This window comes from Heptranchias perlo, chromosome 6, assembly GCF_035084215.1.
Source record: "Heptranchias perlo isolate sHepPer1 chromosome 6, sHepPer1.hap1, whole genome shotgun sequence".
NCBI classification, from domain to species: Eukaryota; Metazoa; Chordata; class Chondrichthyes; order Hexanchiformes; family Hexanchidae; genus Heptranchias; species Heptranchias perlo.
The window spans coordinates 16,292,063-16,313,247 of record NC_090330.1 but is presented as its reverse complement, the minus strand read 5'-3'; the positions used below and the strand labels follow the sequence as shown (position 1 = coordinate 16,313,247).

The following is a 21,185-nucleotide window of genomic DNA, read 5'->3' as shown; positions in this document are numbered from 1 at the left end:
TCTCTGTGCTGTGTTCATTGTTCCAAATCAAAACTCAGGAGTCATGGGCTTGAGAAATGATTTGCAGCCCATTCAGTCTCAACGCAACTGGAAGTACTCATTGTGTTTAGTAGCGCTAGCAACACCCAGTTGAAGCAAGTGCTCCAAGCTCGATCTGGAATTCCCATTTTATTATAGATTTAAACATTTAAAGAGCCATTTTAAAAAACTTGGTATTCTTCATTCTTCTAAATTTAAAATTAGAAATAAGTATAAAGTGGTAAACTTTTCTATTTATTTAAAAGTTAACACATGGTATTTGGGAACTTAGGAGCGACACTATCCATAACAATCAGTCTCAAAGTGCTATATGAGGCAGTCTAAAAAACATTCGCAAATATCTGGAAGGACTGTCAGAACTAGAACTGACGTCTTTGCTCCTTCCGCGTTGTTTTTTCTTTCTTTCAAATGGTGCACGTGACAAATTTAATGTTTGATTTATTTTTTTCCTCTTAATTTTTTTTTTGAAGAACATGAAATTCTTGCACCGACACCTGTCACATCAAACCCAGCTCCTGGAAACCCATTCACCGCGCGGGCAGAGGAGGGATTGACAGGAAAGAAAGAGGCGGGGCATGAAGCCGAGCCGTCGATTGTGACGCGCGCCTTGACAGACAGCCGAGTTACCCATTCCGAAAGAGCTAATTTTGCTCACCGCCCCCCCCCGCCCCCCCCGCTCGATAATTGGACGGCGACACGTCAAGGGGAAACCAATGAGGGTGGAGAGTGGGCGTGGTTTTCCCGCCGCCGACGCCCGATTGGGTGACGAGTGAGGCTTTTCCTCTATTCTCCTTTTTCGGCGAGTTTCGTGCTTCCTGGACGCTTGTGTTTGTGATCGGAGGAAGCGGCGGCTGCAGACGCTACACTGAGGGTTTTTATTTTTTTGCATCTATGTGGAGTTCATAAGCTAAAAAAAAAAAATAATCCGTGCAGGAAGCGGAGGGAAGGCAAAGGTGGTGGGGAGGGGGTGAAAAAAAAGCAGTCCACATTACTAGAGCCTTGCGGGATTTAATGTGCATAAAATCTGTATATAAATAATATTTAAAGGGCAGACAAGAGGCAGAGAGCGGTGTAGAGCGGAGAGGAGAGCCCCAGCTCTTGCTATGAGAGAGACGGCGAAACTCCGGCAGCGACTCGGTGGGCAATGAGATGAGGCTCAGAAATGGGACTGTGGCCACCGCGTTAGCGTTTGTCACCTCCTTCCTCAGCCTGTCCTGGTACACAGCCTGGCAAAATGGAAAAGGTACAGTTTATGTTGTCATATGTAAATCAGAAATGCACTTTCCGTGCATTTAAATGTATGTTATATTCGAAATTAATTCGCTTGTCTATAAATGCAGTTTGAACGGCCACGTTAATGAGATAATAATTAGAAACCAATTCATCACTGTTTGTATATATTCCCCTTGTAGTTTAAAATTGGTCACGCTAAAGGTGCAGCTGCCAAATACCTCAGTGGATTTACCGAGGAATGTGTGTGCAAGAGGGCTAATTGAAACGTACATTTGGAGGCAGTGGAATAAGTAGAAAACTGGCCATCCGCGATTGCTTTAGTGTGTTTTCTGTTGTGTTCGTGTATTAACCCTTTTGTAAAGTAAGGATGACTTCTCAGCGACAGACTGAGTAACCTGAAAAGATGGGATATGAAGTGTGTGTAAGGGTCATTGTAGAATAAATATTGGTTAAAATATATGTTTTATAAATATAAAGGATTAAAAGTTTTGAATGTTCTAGTTTCTGTAACTCTTTATCCCTTGTGACTAATTGCATAATTTGAGAATTTGCCATTCCACAGGTATTAGAAAAGATTCATAAGCTCCCAATTTAAATGACTTTAACAACTAGTGGCTTTGCTCATTTTTAGTGCAGTACCCTTAAACAGTTTCCACTGAACTGTACTTAAGACCTTGTCTGTAGCTAAAATTCACTGAATGAATCTGGCCTAACCTGTTTTAAGAGATTCTCTTTCTCCTTTCTCCCCCTCCCCCCCCCCATATGACTTGAAATCTGCCCTGAAGGTGATCATTATATTACTGGAAATTCATTGTGATAAACTGATTTTATATGCAGATGTGAATGAGGTTGCAATGACAGGTATTATATCCGAGTACAGGTGGTTCTGTTTTCTTTGTAAATATGAAAGGCTGATTTACATAATCTGTCCACAGGCTGGTAAATGAGTAGAAGCAAGCACTGAGCTGGTGTTGAGAATCTGTTAAAATAGACCAGATGGGAGATGGAATGCAGTCTGGCAAATATTAAATTGATTTACTCATTCTGTCCTGCTTCAAGGGAAAATGCAGGTGGTCTGTGTACCCATTTTCTCTGCTGGGGTACTTGGATGAAATACAAAAGGTCATGAGATTTCAGACTCAACTAGTGTCTGTTAGAAAGTGTAAAAGCTAATTGTCTACAAGAAGATAAATTTTCAGCAGAGGTGTAAGCAGTGGCAATTTTTTCACTAATTCACATATCTATGAACAACAACCACTTGCATTTATATAGCACCTTTAACACAGAAAAATGTCCCAAGCTGACCTTTAACTTTGAAAAATATCTCAAACAATTAGGCAAAAATGAGTCAAAGGAGCAGATATTAAGATTTGATTAAAAGCTTGGTCAAAGAGGTGGGCTTTAAGGAGAGACTTAATAAAGAAAGAGCTTGCATGTATAGAGAGCCTTTCACAACCTCGGTGAGCCAAAGCACTTCACAGCCAATGAGTAATCTGTTTTGACTGTGGGATAAATGTTTTACCAGGACACTGGGAGAACTCTCGTGCTGTTCCTTGAAAAGTGCCGTGGGATCTTTTTCATCCAGTTCTCGCAAACAACTGAATTGTTAGTGACACTTTTTAATCATTGTTTTATTCACTGTTTTCAATGAGTCTTATACAGTCCAGTGAATGGCAGGACTTAAGCTGCCAAAGTTCAGAACTTTTTTTGGTGAGTATTACACTGATTGCATCAAACTGCAGACATTGCGCATTGGTACCAGTATGTGACCATCTCTTCCAGGTGATCTCACTACCAAGGCAATTTTTAATAAGAATGCAAATCATTCAGTATAATTCAGTACCTTTTGACATGAGTTTCAAGAGAATGTAAGTGATGTGAAACTGGTCCAGAAGAGCAAGTTTACGGGTGTTGGTTAAGAAACGTTCCTGGTACCTACTGTCTGCATATTGGGAGCACAATCCTGCACTTGTGTCAAAAGACCAACAAGTGACCCATGGAAGATAAGTTTGGTCCAATATGCCTGGTGAAGGGAGATTGGAACTGAGTCAACTCCTGTACCAATAGCACTTGTACAACCATTCAAACAATATTTTCAGATGTTAGGATTACATTGGGATCATTTTCATTTATTCAGTTTTCAGCGCTGAGTCTGTTCCACACGTCCACTAACAGTGTTGATGCGCCGTGTATTTTTCAGGTGGGCAAATCAATACGACATGTAATGATTGTGTGCAAAATGTTTATTGGCGTATAGGAAAGGAAAATAAATGTTTAATATTGTGATTTATCTCTTGTTACTTCAAGTTAGCTTTTTTTTTCTAGTTGTATAATGCTACAAACATTTATACAGAGGGAAAGCATTCATTCCTTATAACTGGCATATAGGCACTTACAGATAATCTTTGCATACATTGTTGATCCATCATGATGTAATGTTTATTAATATTCTATGATGTACTATACTGGAATTGTTTGATCAATTACCAAATATCAGTTTAATTTTGAATCGAGTTTTAAAAATGAAACTTCTTACTCCAGTATTAATGCATTTAGAGCATCAAGTTTCAAAACCTCAATTTATTTTATATTTAAATAATATTTCTGCAACTCTTGAAGACAATAGCACATGCTGGAATACTGTTTATGGACTGCAGCCCTCATCCGTATGATCTGTTTTCTTATATGAATTTGGGCAGTGAATGTGAAGGGACTGTGGAGGCCATCACCGCCAAACTTGACCCTTGTTCTTGTGCATCATCCACATGCACACTTCCAGTGAGAGTTATTTAGGTCAGAGCTCGGACTCCTGGATGTTATTGTGCGAGCTCATCATATGGGAATAGATGTAGAGAGCTGAGCTTATTTTACTTTGACTACAATGGTTATTGCTATTCCTACAGGTGTTAAAAGTCTTCAGTTGAATTTTTAACCTTTGGATGCTGGACATAAGCCAGAAAGAGTGTGCATGTATGATTAGAGAATGACTATTGCCAATGTGCTCTGGATGAGGGATTTCAATGTCCACCATCAAGAGTGGCTCAGTCAAACTGCCACTGACCAAGCCCTCAAGCTGCCAGACTGGTGGTTAATGAACCAACATAAGGGAGTAACTTACTTGAACTTATCCTCCTCAGCCTACCTGTTGCAGACATGTCTGTCCACAGTAGCAGTGGTAGAGAGATAAAGTCTCACCTTCACATTGTGGCCTATCTCCACTGTGTAATATGGCACAACTATAGTGCCAAATGGGACAGACTAAGGACAGATATAGCAGCCCTAAACTGGGCACCCAAGAGGCATTCTGGGCCATCAGCAGCAGCTGATATCATTCAGCTCTGGACCTTGCCATAGCATTGATCCAGATGTGAATGCAAAAGCTAAATGCCAGAGGAAAGGTGACACCAGCTGTTCTCCACATCAGGCAGCATTCAACTGAGTATGGCACCAAGGAGCCTAGCAAAACTGAGGTCAGTAGGAAAACCCTCCAATGGTTGGAAAGGTACGTGATACAGAGGAAGATGGTTGTGGTCATTGGAAGGCAATCATGGCAGCCCCTGGACATTGTTGCAGGAGTTCCTGAGGAAAGTGTCCTTGGCTCAACCATCCTCAGCTATTTCATCAATGACATTTCGTCCATCATAAGGTTTGGAGTTGGGCTGCATTCTGGTAATTCTACAGTATTCAGGTGGTTTCATATCTCCTTCAACAATGAGGCAGCCCAAGCCAGCCTACAACAGGATCTGGACAACATCCAGGCTTGGGCTGATGAATGGCAGTTCCGTTTCATATAAGTGCTAGGTAATGACCATCTCCAACAGGAAAAGGCACAATCGTCTCTGCCTGACCTTCGGTGGCACCATCTTTGCTGAGTCCTCCACTGTCAACATCCTGGGGGTCCCCATTGACTAGAAACTTAACTGGAGCAACCATATCAACAGTTTGGCTACAAGAGAAGAGCAGAAGTGGCAAATGGCTCAGCTGCTACCTTGAGCTGAGAACCAAACTCGTTGGGAAACTTTCACAGATGTATAGAACAATATTTTTGGAAGTCTCAGCCCATCAAAGAGAAAACTACTCTCACCGATCTCAATGGTTTAAATGAAATCCTTCCTCCTCCCAGCGAGCCATCACATCAGAATCATGTGCCGCAACATCAGCACAGAACATATTCCCTATTGTTCTACAAAGTAACCAAACATCAAGCAGTTTTTGCATCAGTAATTTTCCTACAAATTATTTATAGAAACACTTGGTTTCTTTGCCATGCATAGCCGTTGTGACTATGCAAACTTTTCTCTACCCTATTCTAACACCTCTTGCGTGCCACCTGAAGGCCTAGGATCTGAGATATAGACAGCTGCTGCAAGCTATTATGAGCTTCTTGGGGAGGGGGGGGGGGGGCGGTGGGTGCTGAGTCTTGTTTGGACACAGGACAGGCTGATTCTTTGCTTTAGGCTCCTTGGCAGCCTGGTCCTTCAAAGTTGAAGGCTTCTGCAAAGAACTGATTGAATGCTCCGCTGTGCTGTTTCCGTAAGGGGAAGCAGCCTCGTTTGCATGCACATCAGCTACTCCACTGGTACGGGGAACAGGAGATCAATAATTAGCAGAAGAAAAGACCTCACATAAGCGGAAAGTTTTGTAAATTCCTGAGGGAGAATGAACTGAATATCCTCTTGTCCCTCTGAGATGCTGTCCTATATACTTTGTAATCAGGTTGACAAACCTCTCCAAACAATCCCCCAATACATGCAGTCCTTCGTTCCATGCTTCTGCATTGAATTGATTGACTCTCCTGAATCTCTCATTGAGTGGAGGAAGATTTGCAGATGTTTGTGCACCAGCCACTTTCTACAGGAGACCCTGGAATGATGTGAAATCCTCTCGGATGTTAGTTCTAAGCGAGCAGTGGACTCCACTGCTATCCCAGCCATCTAGCGCACATCTTTGGAGAAGTGTTGCAGACCCACCATGTGGGTTTGATGCTCTGCTAGCATTCTATGTTTTGTGGCAGGACCCCAAGGTCATCATCCACATGCTGTGCAGCCAATGGCTGACAATACATCAGGCTCCACTTCCACACCTGTATCCTCCTGGCCTCCTTGTTTTCTGTGTCTTGCTACTTGTCAATTCTTCATCTAAATTATCTGTAACCCTCAAGTGACTGTGTCTCTGGACTGCTGAGTGAATGGAGTGATGTGGTGGATGAGTGTTGACAGAGGTAGAGAGGACTGCAATCTCATGGTCATCGTCCATCATCATCCATCTCTTCTATTTCCTGGCTTGCAGCCTTTGAAGGATAAAACAGTTCTGTCATTGTAGACTCATCTTAAACAGCTACTTTTTAGATCTCTTATAAGTAATCTGGTAGCTAGTGGAGAGATTGAAGAATACATAGAAACATTGTATACGAAAAGGTGTATGTGCTCATGAACCCACTGAAGTCACTTTGACTCTATTCTCAATAGCTAGGTAAGAGTTGATTTCAGTGATAGCCAGTGCTTCCTCCTGCTTGCTTAATGTCTACCCTTTCTTACCCACTGGCCAGGCATTCCCTAGTAATATGTTCTGTCATCGCCTGCAGGAGAGATGCGTTGTTAAATGACCTGCAATAGTCTCCAGATCGTGCTGTCGCAATCTGCGAGGATTCATGCTTTTGTTGCCTCCAGACTCGACCATTCCAATGCTGTTCTAGCCAGTTCCTCATCTTCCACCCTCCGTAGACTTGAGCTCTTCCAAAGCTTTTCTGCCCACATCCTAACCTGCACCAAGTCCCACTCACCCATCACCCCTGTACTCGCTGACCTACGTTGGCTCCTGGTCCCCCAATGATTCAGATTTAAAATTCACATCCTTGTGTTCCCATTGCTCATGGCCTCTCCCCTCCCTAACTCTGTAACTTCCTACAACCCTCCAAGAGCTCTGCATTCTTCCAACTCTGGCCTCTTGTGCATCCCCAACTCCCTTTGTCCCACCGATGGCAGCTGTGCCTTCAGCCGTCTAGGTCCTAAGCTCTGGATTTCCCTCAAACCTCTCTACCTCTCATTCTTTAAGGTCCTCCTTAAAATCTGTCTCTTTGACCAAGCTATTAGTCACCCCTCCTAATATTTCCTTCTTTGGCCTGGTATCAATTTTTGTCTCATTATGCACACTGAAGCACCTTGGGACACTTTCTTACATTAAAGGCTATATAAGTGCAAGTTGTTTTAATTAAAATTTGCCAATTGAGAAAATTTAAAGATTGAAAGGAGAGAAATAGTGTGTGCCTACTCCCTTGTTCTGTGACTGTAGAAGTTCTTTCCTTCCCTATCCCTGTTGCTATTCCCTAAAGCTCTTTTGAGGTGCTTTTTTTCTAATTTCCTGAACTAATTGTCTTCCTCTAGTAGCTGAATCTGTTGTACACTAAGAAAGGCTGTTGTGCTAGAATACATTGGTTCTCTAGTGCCATTCAGGGAAGGGAACCTGCCACCTCCACCCAGTCTGGCCTATGTGTGACTCCAGTCCCACACAACGTGGTTGATTCTTAATTCCCTTGGAGGAACTAGGGATCGATTATAAATACTACCTTGCCACTGTCACCCACATTCCAAGAACAAATAATTTTTTTTAAAAAATCAGACTCATAGGCTTTTTGCCACGGTTTGGTTAGCTCTTTCGAGGTTGTCCACATCCAGGTAATCTCGCTGCTTCCCCAGAAGTAGCAAGGCTGAAGTGAAAGCTGATCACTTAAACCAAAATTTTTAGACAACATGTCATACAAATCTTCATTAGGGGAGGCCTTGCTTCAGTGTATGCAGCAATAAAAGACTTTTTTGGCTAGGCTCATTTGTAGGAGAACAGATATCATTGGAGCAACATCAGCTATGCATCTCTGCATCAGTCAGTTTCAGCTGATCCATTTAGAATCAATCGATCAGAATGTAACTCAATTACTGTAACCCGTCTCTCTCTGCCAGTTGGGTTTTATCATTACTCATAAGTTTGGTGATCTGGTCCAGTATTGAGTCATTCCCTCAATATCTGCTAGAGAGTTCAAGCAGACGCTCTTGACAGTATGTGGCATCTCAGATTGAAGAGTAGGGCCCTTGTGGCATTCGTGGTGAGCTACTGAACTAAATATGAAACTCCTTCATAGAATGTATTCATTGGGTCATGATAAGCGGACATTCGTCTTATAGTAACATCTCTCAGTCCCCTATCGGAGGCATAGTTGGACCAACTATGTGGTGCTCATTTCATCATTAATATTGTGGCTGTTATCAAAAATGACATTTTCTTTGCTTTGACATAAACCCCTATGGAGTTGTTGCCCATCTAAAAGACCAGCACCTACTAACTTGCTGCAACTGATACTGTGAACAGAATTGGACAGTGGGAAGATAAATGCTATGTGCGTTTTAATGCTGTGAAGTCTCTGTTGGTCAAGATTGACTGTGGTGACTCTGGCTTTTTAAAAAAAAAAGTAGTGAAGACTCTTCAGTTGTAATCTTCATCTCCTTACTTTGGTAATCACATCTAGTCTGTGCTGGGGCAAGCAATTGAGAAAGCTGGTTGAAATCCTCAAGAAGGCTCAAACCTACTTGACAGCATTGGCAATCAGTGTTTTATATAGCCTATATGCACCCATTAATGGAATATTATAGTCTTGTATTGAAGGCTGTGCGGAACACCCATCTGTTGACTGGAATTTGAGTCAAAACCAGACAGACTAGTAAATCTGATGGGGATGGGCCATTAGCAGTCTACAATCTAACATCTAAGCCATGTGATCAGACTTGCTATACTCTACTGGCATTGTTTACGCTTTAGACAGACTTCCATATTTATGAAGCGAACACGAGTTGCTGCACTGCAAAACTCTGTCAATCCAAAACAATTCCAAGCATAGTACCAGAGGTGAAGCTTCACACATCACTGCTCCTCCATGTGGAATCTCTGTCAGACCATCTTTTTGCCTGAAACTGTATTCTTTGTCAAATCTCCATCTTAACTTCTGCAAGCAATCATTTGCTGGGAAATTATATGGAAAATCTCCAACTTTCCATTTGTCATCCCAGCACGTTTTCTTTGCATCTGAGTTTGAGCCCAACTATTGGGATTAAAACTTGTGAGCCTTTAATCTTACTATTGTCTCTGTACCTTGTTAAGTTATCTAACAAGCGAATGCAAGTCTCTTGGAGTCTTCAGAATCAGGAGGAGGAGAAGATTAGTGTTTTGGCATTCTTGCTGGGTCACTGACAGAGATTGAATTTGATGAACTCAGTGCCCAATTAGGCATGGTGGAGTTGACTAGAGTTGTGTTAAGAGGTTGCATTTATTTGTGATTTAGACTATTCCTCATAATCTTAAAACATTAACATCAAGTGTCATAGATTTGTTAAGTATATAATACTCACAATAGTATTTAAAACTTATACTTAATCACATAGTACTTGCAACCACACCTGATAATTGGGGATTCAAATGTGTTACAGTTCTGAGCTCAGTATTCAGGTTGATCAAACCTTCAAATCCAAATTCTTGTTGCAATTCACTACTTTTTGTACCTTTTTCTTACCCCTGCTTTATTGCATGGTTATACCAAAATTTAAAAAAAAGTCTAGATTACTTATTAGCTTTTTATCAATAGCTCAGTCAACAAGCTGAAATACTCACTAATGAACTTCTGTTGAACTAACTAGATCAGTATACCTCTTTTTTTTGCTTTTACATATAATTGCTATTTGGCCATGTGAACATGTTCCTGCCTTTGATTCTGCATCCCTCAGCTCTACCTCACTATTTGGTCCTCCCATTCTACATAAACTTTAATTAAAGGTAATGTTTTACATCAATGTTTTTTTTTTCTACGGGGCTAACAGGTGCCCTTGCAATCACTTATATGATTACAGTTCCCTCATCCTTGGGAATCAGTACGTACTGGCATGTCTTCAATTAGCTTATCCTGTTAAAACACCTTCCCTTTCTCTAACAGGCGATTACTTCACACAAGTATATTAAAAGTGCTAGTGCTGTAAGGGTCAGTTCTCAGTTCAAAGGTTCGGTGATCACCATCGTAGAATTGCTTTGTAGCTTTACGATTGTAGCATCAGTTAGTTAGTTTAAGACATTACAATTTAAGAATCATACCACCCTACTTAACAAACAATGATCCAAGTCAGCAGCTGAATTATTCTGCACTTTCCTTACAGTTACATTGGCCCCTGACGAAGCTGTCTGAATTTTCATGTCTTTAGTCTTTATACAGACAAATTATGGGAAATCTCTTGTGCAGGAAAGAGCCCTGTGCCACTGAAAAAGTGCAAGAAGCTGGATACATGGGAACCAAATGTGTATTTCCAGTGTAGTCTTCAGATAGGTATAGGAGCACAGAAGTTGAGAGACTAGAGAGTGAACCTGTAATGTAGTGAATTGTTAAGAGTGAGGACTTTCAACTGGGAATTAGGTGAGTGTGGGAATTAGGTGCAGAGGGGGAAGGAGGTGTTAAGTGATTTAAACCAAAGAACTATAGACTAAGACTGAGCGGAGCATAAAGGGAATCAAAAATTAAGAAATAGTCAAAAAGTGACATCATAAGACAAGGAGGAGTGTCGAAGGTAAGTCAGTAAGTATTTAGTTCATTGGCTAGTGTTTTTTTTAGTGGTCGTTTAGTGTTAAACAGTAAAGTGCCTTCAAGCTAAACAATCAGTTTAAATAACTGTTGGCTAACATGGCAGGAAAGCTGGGAACTGTTGCATGTACATCCTGTGCCATGTGGGAACTCCAGAACACTTTGTGTGCCCTGGAAAACCACACGTGCAGGAAGTGCCGCCAACTGCTTGAGCTCAGAGTTTCACAGTGCATATGGGAAGCTGAGAGCTTTGTGGATAGCACGTATCAGGAGGTGGTCACCCCACAGCTACAGAGCGTTCAGGTGGTGAGGCAGTGGGTGACCACTAGACTGACTAGGAGGAACAGGCAGGCAGTGCAGGAGTCCCCTGGGAGTGTGGCACCCACAAACCAGTACTCAGTGTTGAATACCAGTGGGGGTGTTAACACCTCCCAGGAGTGCAGTCAGGAGCAAAGCCATGGCACCATGGGAGAATCGGCTGTGCAGGGGGGCAAAAGAAATGCAGTTATAGGGGATTCAGTAGTCGGGGGGGATAGACAGGTGTTTCTGCAACCACCGACATGAGTCCCGCATGGTGTTGCTTCCCTGGTGCCAGGGTAAAGAACATCACTGAGAGGGTACAGAACATTTTGAGGGGGGAAGGGGAACAGCCAGAAGTCATGGTCCATGTGGGAACCAATGACATAGGAAGGAAAAGGGTCAAGGTCCTGCAGTCAGAGTTTCAGGAGCTAGGGAGCAAGTTTAAAAAGCAGAACCTCAAAGGTAGTAATCTCAGGATTACTCCCAGTACCACGCGGTAGTGAGTATAGGAATAGTAGGATAAGACAGGTTAAAACGTGGCTGGAGCAATGGTGCAGGAGGGAGGGGTTCAGATTCCTGCAGCATTGGGACCACTTCTGGGGCCGGAGGGATCTGTTCAAGATGGACGGGTTGCACCTCAACAGAGCTGGGACCAATACCCTCGTGGGAAGGTTAACTAGTGCTTTGGGGGAGGGTTTAAAGTAATTTGGCAGGCGGATGGGCACCAGGATGAAACATTAGAGAGGAGAAACAAGGTGCACAGAAGACTGGGAGGGACAAGTAGCACTAAAATAAACAATAGTTCAGAAGTAGGAGTGATCAGACAGGGGGCAAATGCGAGGCAGTCCCAGATGAGATTGGCGTGCATGTGTGTAAATGCACATAGCGTGGTAAATAAGGTTGGTGAGCTGCAGGCTCAAGTCGCCTCATGGGACTATGATATAGTGGCAATAACAGAGACCTTGCTCAAAGGAGGGGAGGATTGGGTACTTAATATTCTTGGCTACAAGCTATTCAGGAAAAATAGGAAAGGAAAGAGGGGTGGATGGGGGTGGCAGTATTGATCAAAGAAACTATTGTAGCGCTGGAAAGGGATGATGTAGTTGAGGGGTCAAAGACAGAATCTGTTTGGTTAGAATGAAGGAACAATAGAGGAGCTATTACAGTACTGGGATAGCGATAGAGGAGCAAATTTGCAGGCAAATTACAGAAAGATGCAAGTAGTACACAAGTCATTATAATGGGGACTTCAGTTATCTCAATATAGACTGGGACAGTACAGTGTAAAGGGCAAAGGGGGGAGGAATTCCTGAAATGTGTTCAAGAATTTTCTGGAACAGTGTGATTCCAGCCCAACGAGGAAGGAAGCAGTGCTGGATCTAGTTTTGAGGAATCAGGTGGAGTATGTTTCAGTGGGGAGTGTTTGGGGAACAGTGGTCATACTATCATTAGGTTTAGAATACTTATGGAAAAGGATAAGGAACAATCAAATGTGAAAATGCTTAACTGGAGGAGGGCAAATTTCAGTGAGTTAAAAAGGGATCTTGCTCAGGTGGATTGGAATCACAAATTGGTAGGCAAAACAGTAATTGAACATTGGGAGGCCTTCAAGGAGGAGTTGGTTCAGGTACAGAGTATACTCATCCCCATGAGGGGGAAAGGAATAACATCTAAAGCTAGAGTTCCCTGGATGACTAAAGGTATAGAGATTAAAATGAAACAGAAAAAGGAGGCTTATGATGAATGTAAGGTTCATAATACAGTAGAGAACCAGGCTTAATACAGAAAGTGCAGATGAAATCTAAAAAAGGAAATAAGGGGCAGAGAGAGAGCATGAGAATAGATTAGCGGCTAACATAAAAGGAACCCAAAAGTCTTTTATAAATATATATATAAATAGTAAAGGGGTAGTCAAAGGAAGGGTGGGACCAATTAGGGACAAAAAGATCATCTTGTGGAGGCAGAGGGGAGTGGCTGAGGTAGTAAATGAATACTTCGCATGCGTCTTCACTAGAGAAGAGGATGTTGCCATTGTAACAGTAAAGGAGGAGGTAGAACGATATTGCATAGGATAAAAAAGATGAAGAGGAGGTACTTAAAAGATTGGCAATTACTCAAAGTAGAAAAGTCACCCGGTCCAGGTGGGATGCATCCTAGGTTACTGAGGGAAATAAGGCTGGAAATTGCAGGGGCTCTGGCCACAATCTTCCAATCCTCCTTAGATATAGGGATGGTGCTGGAGGACTGGAGAATTGCAAATGTTATACCCTGTTCAAAAAAAGGGGAGAGGGATAAACCTGGCAATTACAGGACAGTCAGCCTAACATCAGTGGTGGGAAAACTTTGAGACAGTAATCTGGGACAAAATTAATTGGCAGTTGGAAAAGTATGGGCTAATAAATGAAAGTCAGCACGGATTTGTTAAAGGAAAATCATGTTTGACTAACTTGATTGAGTTCTTTGATGAAATAATGGAGAGTGAGGGTGGTGCAGTTGATGGAGTTTCAAAAGGCATTTGATAAAGTATTATATAATAGACTTGTTAGCAAAATTAAAGTCCATGGGATTAAAGGGACAGTGGCAGCGTGGATACAAAATTGGCTAGGGGACAGAAAGCAGAGAGTAATGGTGAACGGTTGCTTTTCAAACTGGAGGGAAGTGTACAGTGGTGTTCCCCAGGGGTCAATATTAAGACCACTGCTCTTTTTGATTATATATTAATGACTTGGACTTGGGTATAGAGGGTATAATTTTAGAGTTTCATGTCATTTGCAAACTTTGAAATGTAGTAAACAATATGGAGGATAGGAACAGACTTCAGGAGGACATACAGTCTGGTGAAATGGGCAGACACAGAACAGATGAATTTAACGCAGAGAAGTGTGAAGTGATGCATTTTGGTAGGAAGAATGAGGGGCAAAAATAAGTTGAATGTTCCTGCATCCCCATTAAAATTGTACCAGAGAGAGCTGGGGGTGCACATACACAAAGCTTTGAAGGTGGCAGGACAAGTTGAGAAGGCTGTTTAATAAAGCATATGGGATCCTGGGCATAATTAATAGAGGCATAGAGTACAAAAGCAAGGAAGTTATGCTAAACCTTTATAAAACATTAGTTAGGCCTCAGCTGGAATATTATGTTCAATTCTGGGCACCACACTTTAGGAAAGATGTCCCGACCTTAGAGAGGATGCAGAAGAGAATTACTAGAATGGTGCCAGGGATGAGGGACTTCAGTTATGTGGAGAGATTGGTGAAGCTGGGGTTGTTCTCAGAACAGAGAAGGTTAAGGGGAGATTTGATAGAGGTGTTCAAAATCATGAACGGTTTTGACAGAGTAAATAAGGAGAAACTGTTTCCAGTGGCAGAAGGGTCAGTAACCAGAGGACACAGATTTAAGGTGATCAGCAAAAGAGCTAGAGTCAACACGAGGAAACATTTTTTTTGTGCAGTGCGTTGTAATGATCTGGAATGCACTGCCTGAAAGGGTGGTGGAAGCAGATTCAATAGTAACTTTCAAAAGGGAATTGGATAAATACTTGAAGGGAAAAAATTTACAGGGACAGGAGAAAAGAGCTGGGGAATGGGACTAATTGGATAGCTCTTTAAAGAGTCGGCACAGGCACGATGGGCCGAATGGCAGCCTCCTGTGCTATACCTATTATAGTATGTAGAAAGTACACTGGGTGAAATTCTTACGTCTACATACAATTACTCAATTCAAAGTCGCTTAATTTAAATTATGTGATAACTCAATTCTTTGTACTAAATTCCTATGTTTCCTATGTTTATGTTTAATTCAAATTATTGGTTTTTTTGTGCAAAAATGCCTTTGAATTGTCAATAGACTATATCCTGCCATTATATCACATGCAATAAGATAAAAGGGGCACAAAACTACTTCCATCAATTTGACTCTGTATATTTTAGAAAGTCAAGTGCTTAAGAGTGATTACATGGTTGTTGTCTCAGATGGCATCAAACTTTGGCAATGAAGCTGTTTCTAACTGTCATTTGAACTTAGAGTTGTGATTACAACCTTGTAATCTCTTGTTGGTATCTCTTGGTTCTGGTAGAAGTGTGGTGAGAGTACAATTTACATTTATACTTGACATAGCCATTACCATGTGTGTATGGAGTGCAGGAAACCTTTGTATTAGGAACTAACTGATTTTAAGACTAACGCATGCCAATTTAATTGACTTACAATTGTTTCTTCCATCATGTACATGGTGTGTTGCTTTGTCAAGTAAGTTACATGTTGCTCAACACGTATCCGCCACTGTACTTGATGAAAACTAGATGCATGGCACTATCATGTTCAATTAATATCTAGAATAGAAGGAAGTAAAAAGATAGCACAAGGAATGTTCAGAAAGGAATCGTAAAGATATGGCACCTTAATACATCCTCAGCGTCCCAAAGCACTTTACGGCTAATGGATTACTTTTGAAGTACAATCACTGTTGCTGTGTAGTCATCTCTTTGACTGCCTTGGGGAGGTGATACCAGAATTTCTGTTCGCCAGCCACTGAGCTTTCCCTCCATCCCCAAGATCGCTGCCAATCCCTGCAACGCTTAGGAAATTTTGACTTTTTCCATTGACCGTTGCTAGTTGAGGAGTTTCTCCCCCAGTGCCCTTGGCCTTAATATCATCTCCCAGAGGACAGGATATGTATGTAGAGCCATTAAAATATTTTTACCAGAGACTTAACTTCAACACTTTTTGTAAACTCAATCTATCACATTTTTATAGTATTGAAATTTATGACACTGTTTCCAAACCATTACACACAGGGACTGTATCTTGAAGATGTGATATGCATTTAAAAAGTGCATAGCTGTTTGTTTTTTGCACAGCTTATAATATTGCTCAGCTGGAATATTACAAAGAATTAAACTGACATCATTCCATACAATTAACCCTATTGCAGTGGAATTTACTTAATGATGTGCTGGGCTCTTCTCTGTAGTATTGTACAAAGCTCCTCACTTTTCCCATATTTGATGAGACTGTCCTTTCCATAATAACGAGATCAAAAGATCTTCTGTTTCTGCCAATTTGTCTCCACTTTATCCAAAAAACATTGCTTCAGATTGAGTGGGATAAAATTGACCTGATGACATGTGACAGTAATGCTCAAAAAATGAATGGTGTGCTTTGCCACCAAAATGGGAGCCCTTCTGATGTGGAGGGTAGATCTATCCCAACTGCTCAATAGCTTCTGCTTGGTCTCTACACCCTCTCTCTAATTGCCTAGAAGGTGCCAGGTAGACATTTACAGGGTTAGCTGAGGGGAACAGAATGTCAGAGAGGGATTATGGACGCAACTATAAACTATAATTCCCTTACACACTGATGTGGCCTCCAGTGTGGACTGGCAGAGATTGCAACAAGGTAACTTATAACGAGTAAACCTTACCATGTGATACAACTGAAAGACTGGAGAAGAGCCAGTTCTTCCAGTGACTCACTCCAGGTTTGATTTGATCAAATTACGGTGTCAGCCACGGTTCAGTGGTAGTACTCCCACCTCGTCAGTAGGTTGTGGGTTCAAGCCCCACTCCAGAGACTTGAGCACATAATCTAAGCTCACACTTCAGTGCAGCACTGGGGGTTGGGGGTCACTACATGGACTGCAGCGGTTCAAGGCGCCGGCCCACCACCACCTTCTCAAGGGCAATTAGGGATGGGCAATAAATGCTGGCCTCGCCAGCGAAGCCCACACCCCATGAACGAATTAAAAAAACACAGAAAATCATGTCCTTCATGTGTTAATAAACATCCCTCGCGTAGATGTAACACACCCCATTGTACTTTTCAATAAAGGAGCAGGGTAGGTCCCCCAGTGGCCTGGCCAATATTTATCCCTCATCACTAAAACAGATTATCTGGGACCTTGCTGTGGGCAAATTGGCTGCTGCGTTTCCCTACATTACAATAGTGACTACATTTCAAAAAAAGTGCTACTTTGGCACGAGGTGAGATCGAGAAAGGCACTGTATCAATACAAGTTCGTTCTTAATCTTCCATTTCCAAACAAGTGTGCATTTTTATATGTGTAACACCCTTTCCATGCAGTGCTTTGAGACTGTTCTGCACTCAGTGAAATTGTTGTTGTTTTTGTATGCCTTTCATCAAGTCGAGAGACCTGTTTTACATGAGCAGTATTTTACTTTGTATATTCATTGGCTCATATTCCAGACATACTCGCGTGTCATTGCTGATAACTTGCCAAAATGCTAGAGTCTGCGTTGATGAGTCAGATAATAAAATGAATGCTTAACGCCTCATATCCAGGAGCTGTTTTGCTTTCAGATCTTGACAGCACATCTTCAAGAGAACTATGGTTGAAGAGGAGCATAGAATCATACAAAGTTACTGCACAGAAGGAGGCTATTCGGCCCATCGTGTCCGTGCCGGCTGAAAGAGCTATCCCGTTTAATCCCACTTTCCAGCACTTGGTCTGTAGCCCTGTAGGTTACGGCACTTCAAGTGCACATCCAAGTACTTTTTAAATGAGTTGAGGGTTTCTGCCTCTACCACCCTTTCAGGCAGTGAGTTCCAGACCCCCACCACCCTCTAGGTGGAAAAAAATTCTCCTCCGCTTCCCTCTAATCCTTTTATCAATTATTTTAAATCTGTACCTCCTGGTCACTGACCCCTCTGCTAAGGGATATAGGTCCTCCCTATCCACTCTATCTAGTCCCATATAATTTTATACACCTCAATTAAATCTCCCCTCCGCCTCCTTTGTTCCAAAGATAACATCCCAAGCCTATCCAATCTTTTCTCATAACTAAAATTCTCCAGCCCTGGCAACATCCTCGTAAATCTCCTCTGTACCCTCTCTAGTGCAATCACATCTTTCCTGTAATGTGGTGACCAGAACTGTATGCAGTACTCGAACTGTGGCCTAACCAATGTTTTATACAGTTCTAGCATAACCTCCCTGCTCTTATATTCTATGCCTCGGCTAATAAAGGAAAGTACCCCGTATGCCTTTTTAACCACCTTATCAACTGTCCTGCTACCTTCAGGGATGCACTCCAAGGTCCCTTTGTTCCTCCACACCTCTCAGTATCCTCCCATTTACTGTATACTCCCTTGCCTTGTTTGCCCTCCCCAAATGCATTACCTCACACTTCTCTGGATTGAATTCCATTTGCCACTTTTCTGCCCACCTGACCAGTCCATTGATATCTTCCTGCAGTCTACAGCTTTCCTCCTCACTATCAGCCACACGGCCAATTTTTGTATCGTCTGCAAACTTCTTAATCATGCCCCCTACATTCAAGTCCAAATCATTAATATATAGTGGCTCATTTTGACTTTTTTTTGTGCCTGGAGTGTACCTTCGCATACACCATAGCTGAGAGCTGAGCCAAGGTGCATCGTCACACAGTTGCACCATTGGGTACATTTGCCTCACCTGATGCCCGTTTCAACCATGTGCACATTGACTTAGTTGGTCCTTTTCCTCCATCTGGCGATAACACCTATCTCCTCTCATGTGTTGACCGTTATACTAGGTGGCATGAAGCTATATCTATACCCGACGTCACAGCAGAGACGGTGGCCAGAGCTTTTGTTTCCAGCTGGGTTGCAGTGTTTGGTGCCCCTTGGCTCGTTGATACTGTAGGCAAGCTCTGGACCAGTTCCTCACGTCATGGTTAACTCCATGCCAAAGAAAACATTGAGTCACGAGGTGTTGTGTAGCTCTGATACCAGGGTGAGATTAATTGTGCAAGGCATCAAACACAGCCCGTCTGAGCTTGAATAGAACATAAGGGCGAGGATTGCCTGTGGAAAGGTCTCAAACAATCTGACCATCTGAAGCAGGGAGAGGCATCTCGCTGAACTGGAGTAATATGGAGCTAGCTCTCAGCTGGTGAAGTCTCTGGACTCCTTGTTGTGCTTTGGCTAGCTTGTCAAAGTCAATAGAGGGTAGGCAGTTCTGTGTGTACACCGATCACAAGCCCCTAACTCTCTTTCCAGTCTAAGTCTGATTGTTACTCACCATGGGAAGTCTGTCACCTTGACTACGTGTCCCAGTTTAGCACTGACATACGCCATATTAGTGGTAAAGAGAACATGGAAGCTGACTCTCTTTCACGTATGGTCGTCAACGCTTTGAACACCCACTATCACCACCGACAGGGGCCGCCAGTTCGAGTCAGCACTTTTCAAGGCACTGACGGAATTACTGAGGAGTAAACACACCCGAACGACCGCCTACCACCCAGCTGAAAACGGGCTCGTCGAACGTTTCCATCGACAACTCAATACTTCTTTGAAGGTGCAAGGAGATCCACAATGCTGGATGGAAACACTACCACTCGTACTTCTGAGTATCCGTTCTACCATTAAAGCTGATCTGGGTGGCAGTGCAGCCGAGCTAGTGTTTGGAATGACTCTTCGCTTGCCAGGGCAGTTTGTCATACCAGCAGAGAACCGCACCAGTTTAGACCCCAGCGGTCATGTAGATAGGCTAAGGAGGAAGATGAGTGAGCTACACCCGACTCCTACCAGAGTTCAGCATCGTTCCACACAACTCTGCAAGGACCTCTTATCAAGCACTCGTGTTTTCATATGGGATGACGCTGTGAGAACTGCACTTCAATCTCCTTACCGTGGTCCTCATCTAGTGGTTAGCAGGAAGGACAAGTATTTTGTTCTAGACATCAATGGGAAGGCTGCCGCCGTCAGCTTCGATAGACTGAAGGTTGCCTATATGGACAGCGACGCAGAGACATCACAATCTGCACATGCTACCACAGCGCAAAGGCAGCCTACGTCAACCTCTACTACTCCTAGCCAGCAACCTTCAACTCCATCCATTTTTCCATCAGCCTTTTCGCCACTGAAATCTGCACCAGAAGTGAGGAAGACACGTTCAGGCAGGCATGTACATTGGTCCAAGAGGTTTCTGCAGATATTGGACAAAGGTTAAAGCGTTACCTTGGTATACATTTGTGACTTTTTTAACGTACCTGGCAATATTTAACTGTTCTGATATTTTTGAGCTACATTAAATAATCTTTCATTGTCGATCTTCGCTCTACGATCATCGATCTAGGAGGGAGCTACATGTGGCTCATTTTTACTCTTGTGTATGGAGTGTATCTTCACACACACTGTAGTTGGCCATGTGGTGGTGCTGGGCCAATCGGTGTTGGTACTAGCTCTTGCGGCGAGGTAGGGCAAACCTCAGATTTTTCTTTGTGGTCTCAGGTAGCTGGACTTTGAGCAGAAGGCACGTTTCTGTGGGTATTCGCCGTTTTCGTATACACCTGTTTTTGTTCAGTACTTCAACAATTTGTTTACAACGCCATCTTCATTTAAAACTCTCCATTGAAACTTATATTTGAGTGATTGATTATTTACATTGGTTAAGTTCTTATTCATTCCTCAAATATATACCACAAAAGGAAAGGATCCTAATACTGAGCTTTGCGGAACCCCACTGGAAACAGCCTTCTAGTCGCAAAAACACCCGTCATTCATTACCCTTTGCTTCCTGCCACTGAGCCAATTTTGGATCCAACTCTCCACTTTCCCTTCGATCCCATGGGCTTTTACTTTTTTGACCAGTCTGCCATGTGGGACCTTGTCAAAAGCCTTGCTAAAATCCATGTAGACTACATCAAACGCGTTACCCTCATGGACCCTCCTCAAAAAATTCAATCAGGTTAGTCAGACACGACCTTCCCTAACAAATCCATGCTGACTGCCCTTGGTTAACCTGTGTGTTTCTAAATGACGATTTATGCTGTCACTCAGAATTGATTCCAATAATTTGCCCATCACCGAAGTTAGACTGACTGGCCTGTAATTACTTGGTCTATCTCTTCCTCCCTTTTTAAACAACGGTACAACGTTAGCAGTCTGCCAATACCTCTGGCACCACGCCTGTAGCCAGCAAATTCTTTATAGAAAGTTCCCATAAAACCATCAGGATTGCCCATTTTCAAGAGAGAATACCTTTATAATTAGACTTTAA

At 42.5% G+C, this 21,185-nt stretch overlaps 1 protein-coding gene across 2 annotated transcripts in view; it reads left to right on the top strand.

Annotated features, from left to right (window-relative positions):
• The first annotated feature begins 848 nt into the window (after positions 1–848).
• mgat4a (alpha-1,3-mannosyl-glycoprotein 4-beta-N-acetylglucosaminyltransferase A) overlaps positions 849–21,185 on the top strand; it is a 187,264-nt gene continuing 166,927 nt past the window's right edge. For both annotated transcript variants that reach the window (XM_067985825.1, XM_067985824.1), the window contains exon 1: positions 849–1,282. In XM_067985825.1, the coding sequence (XP_067841926.1) occupies positions 1,189–1,282 (94 nt within the window). In that variant the 5' untranslated portion in view covers positions 849–1,188. The remainder of the gene's footprint in view (positions 1,283–21,185) is intronic.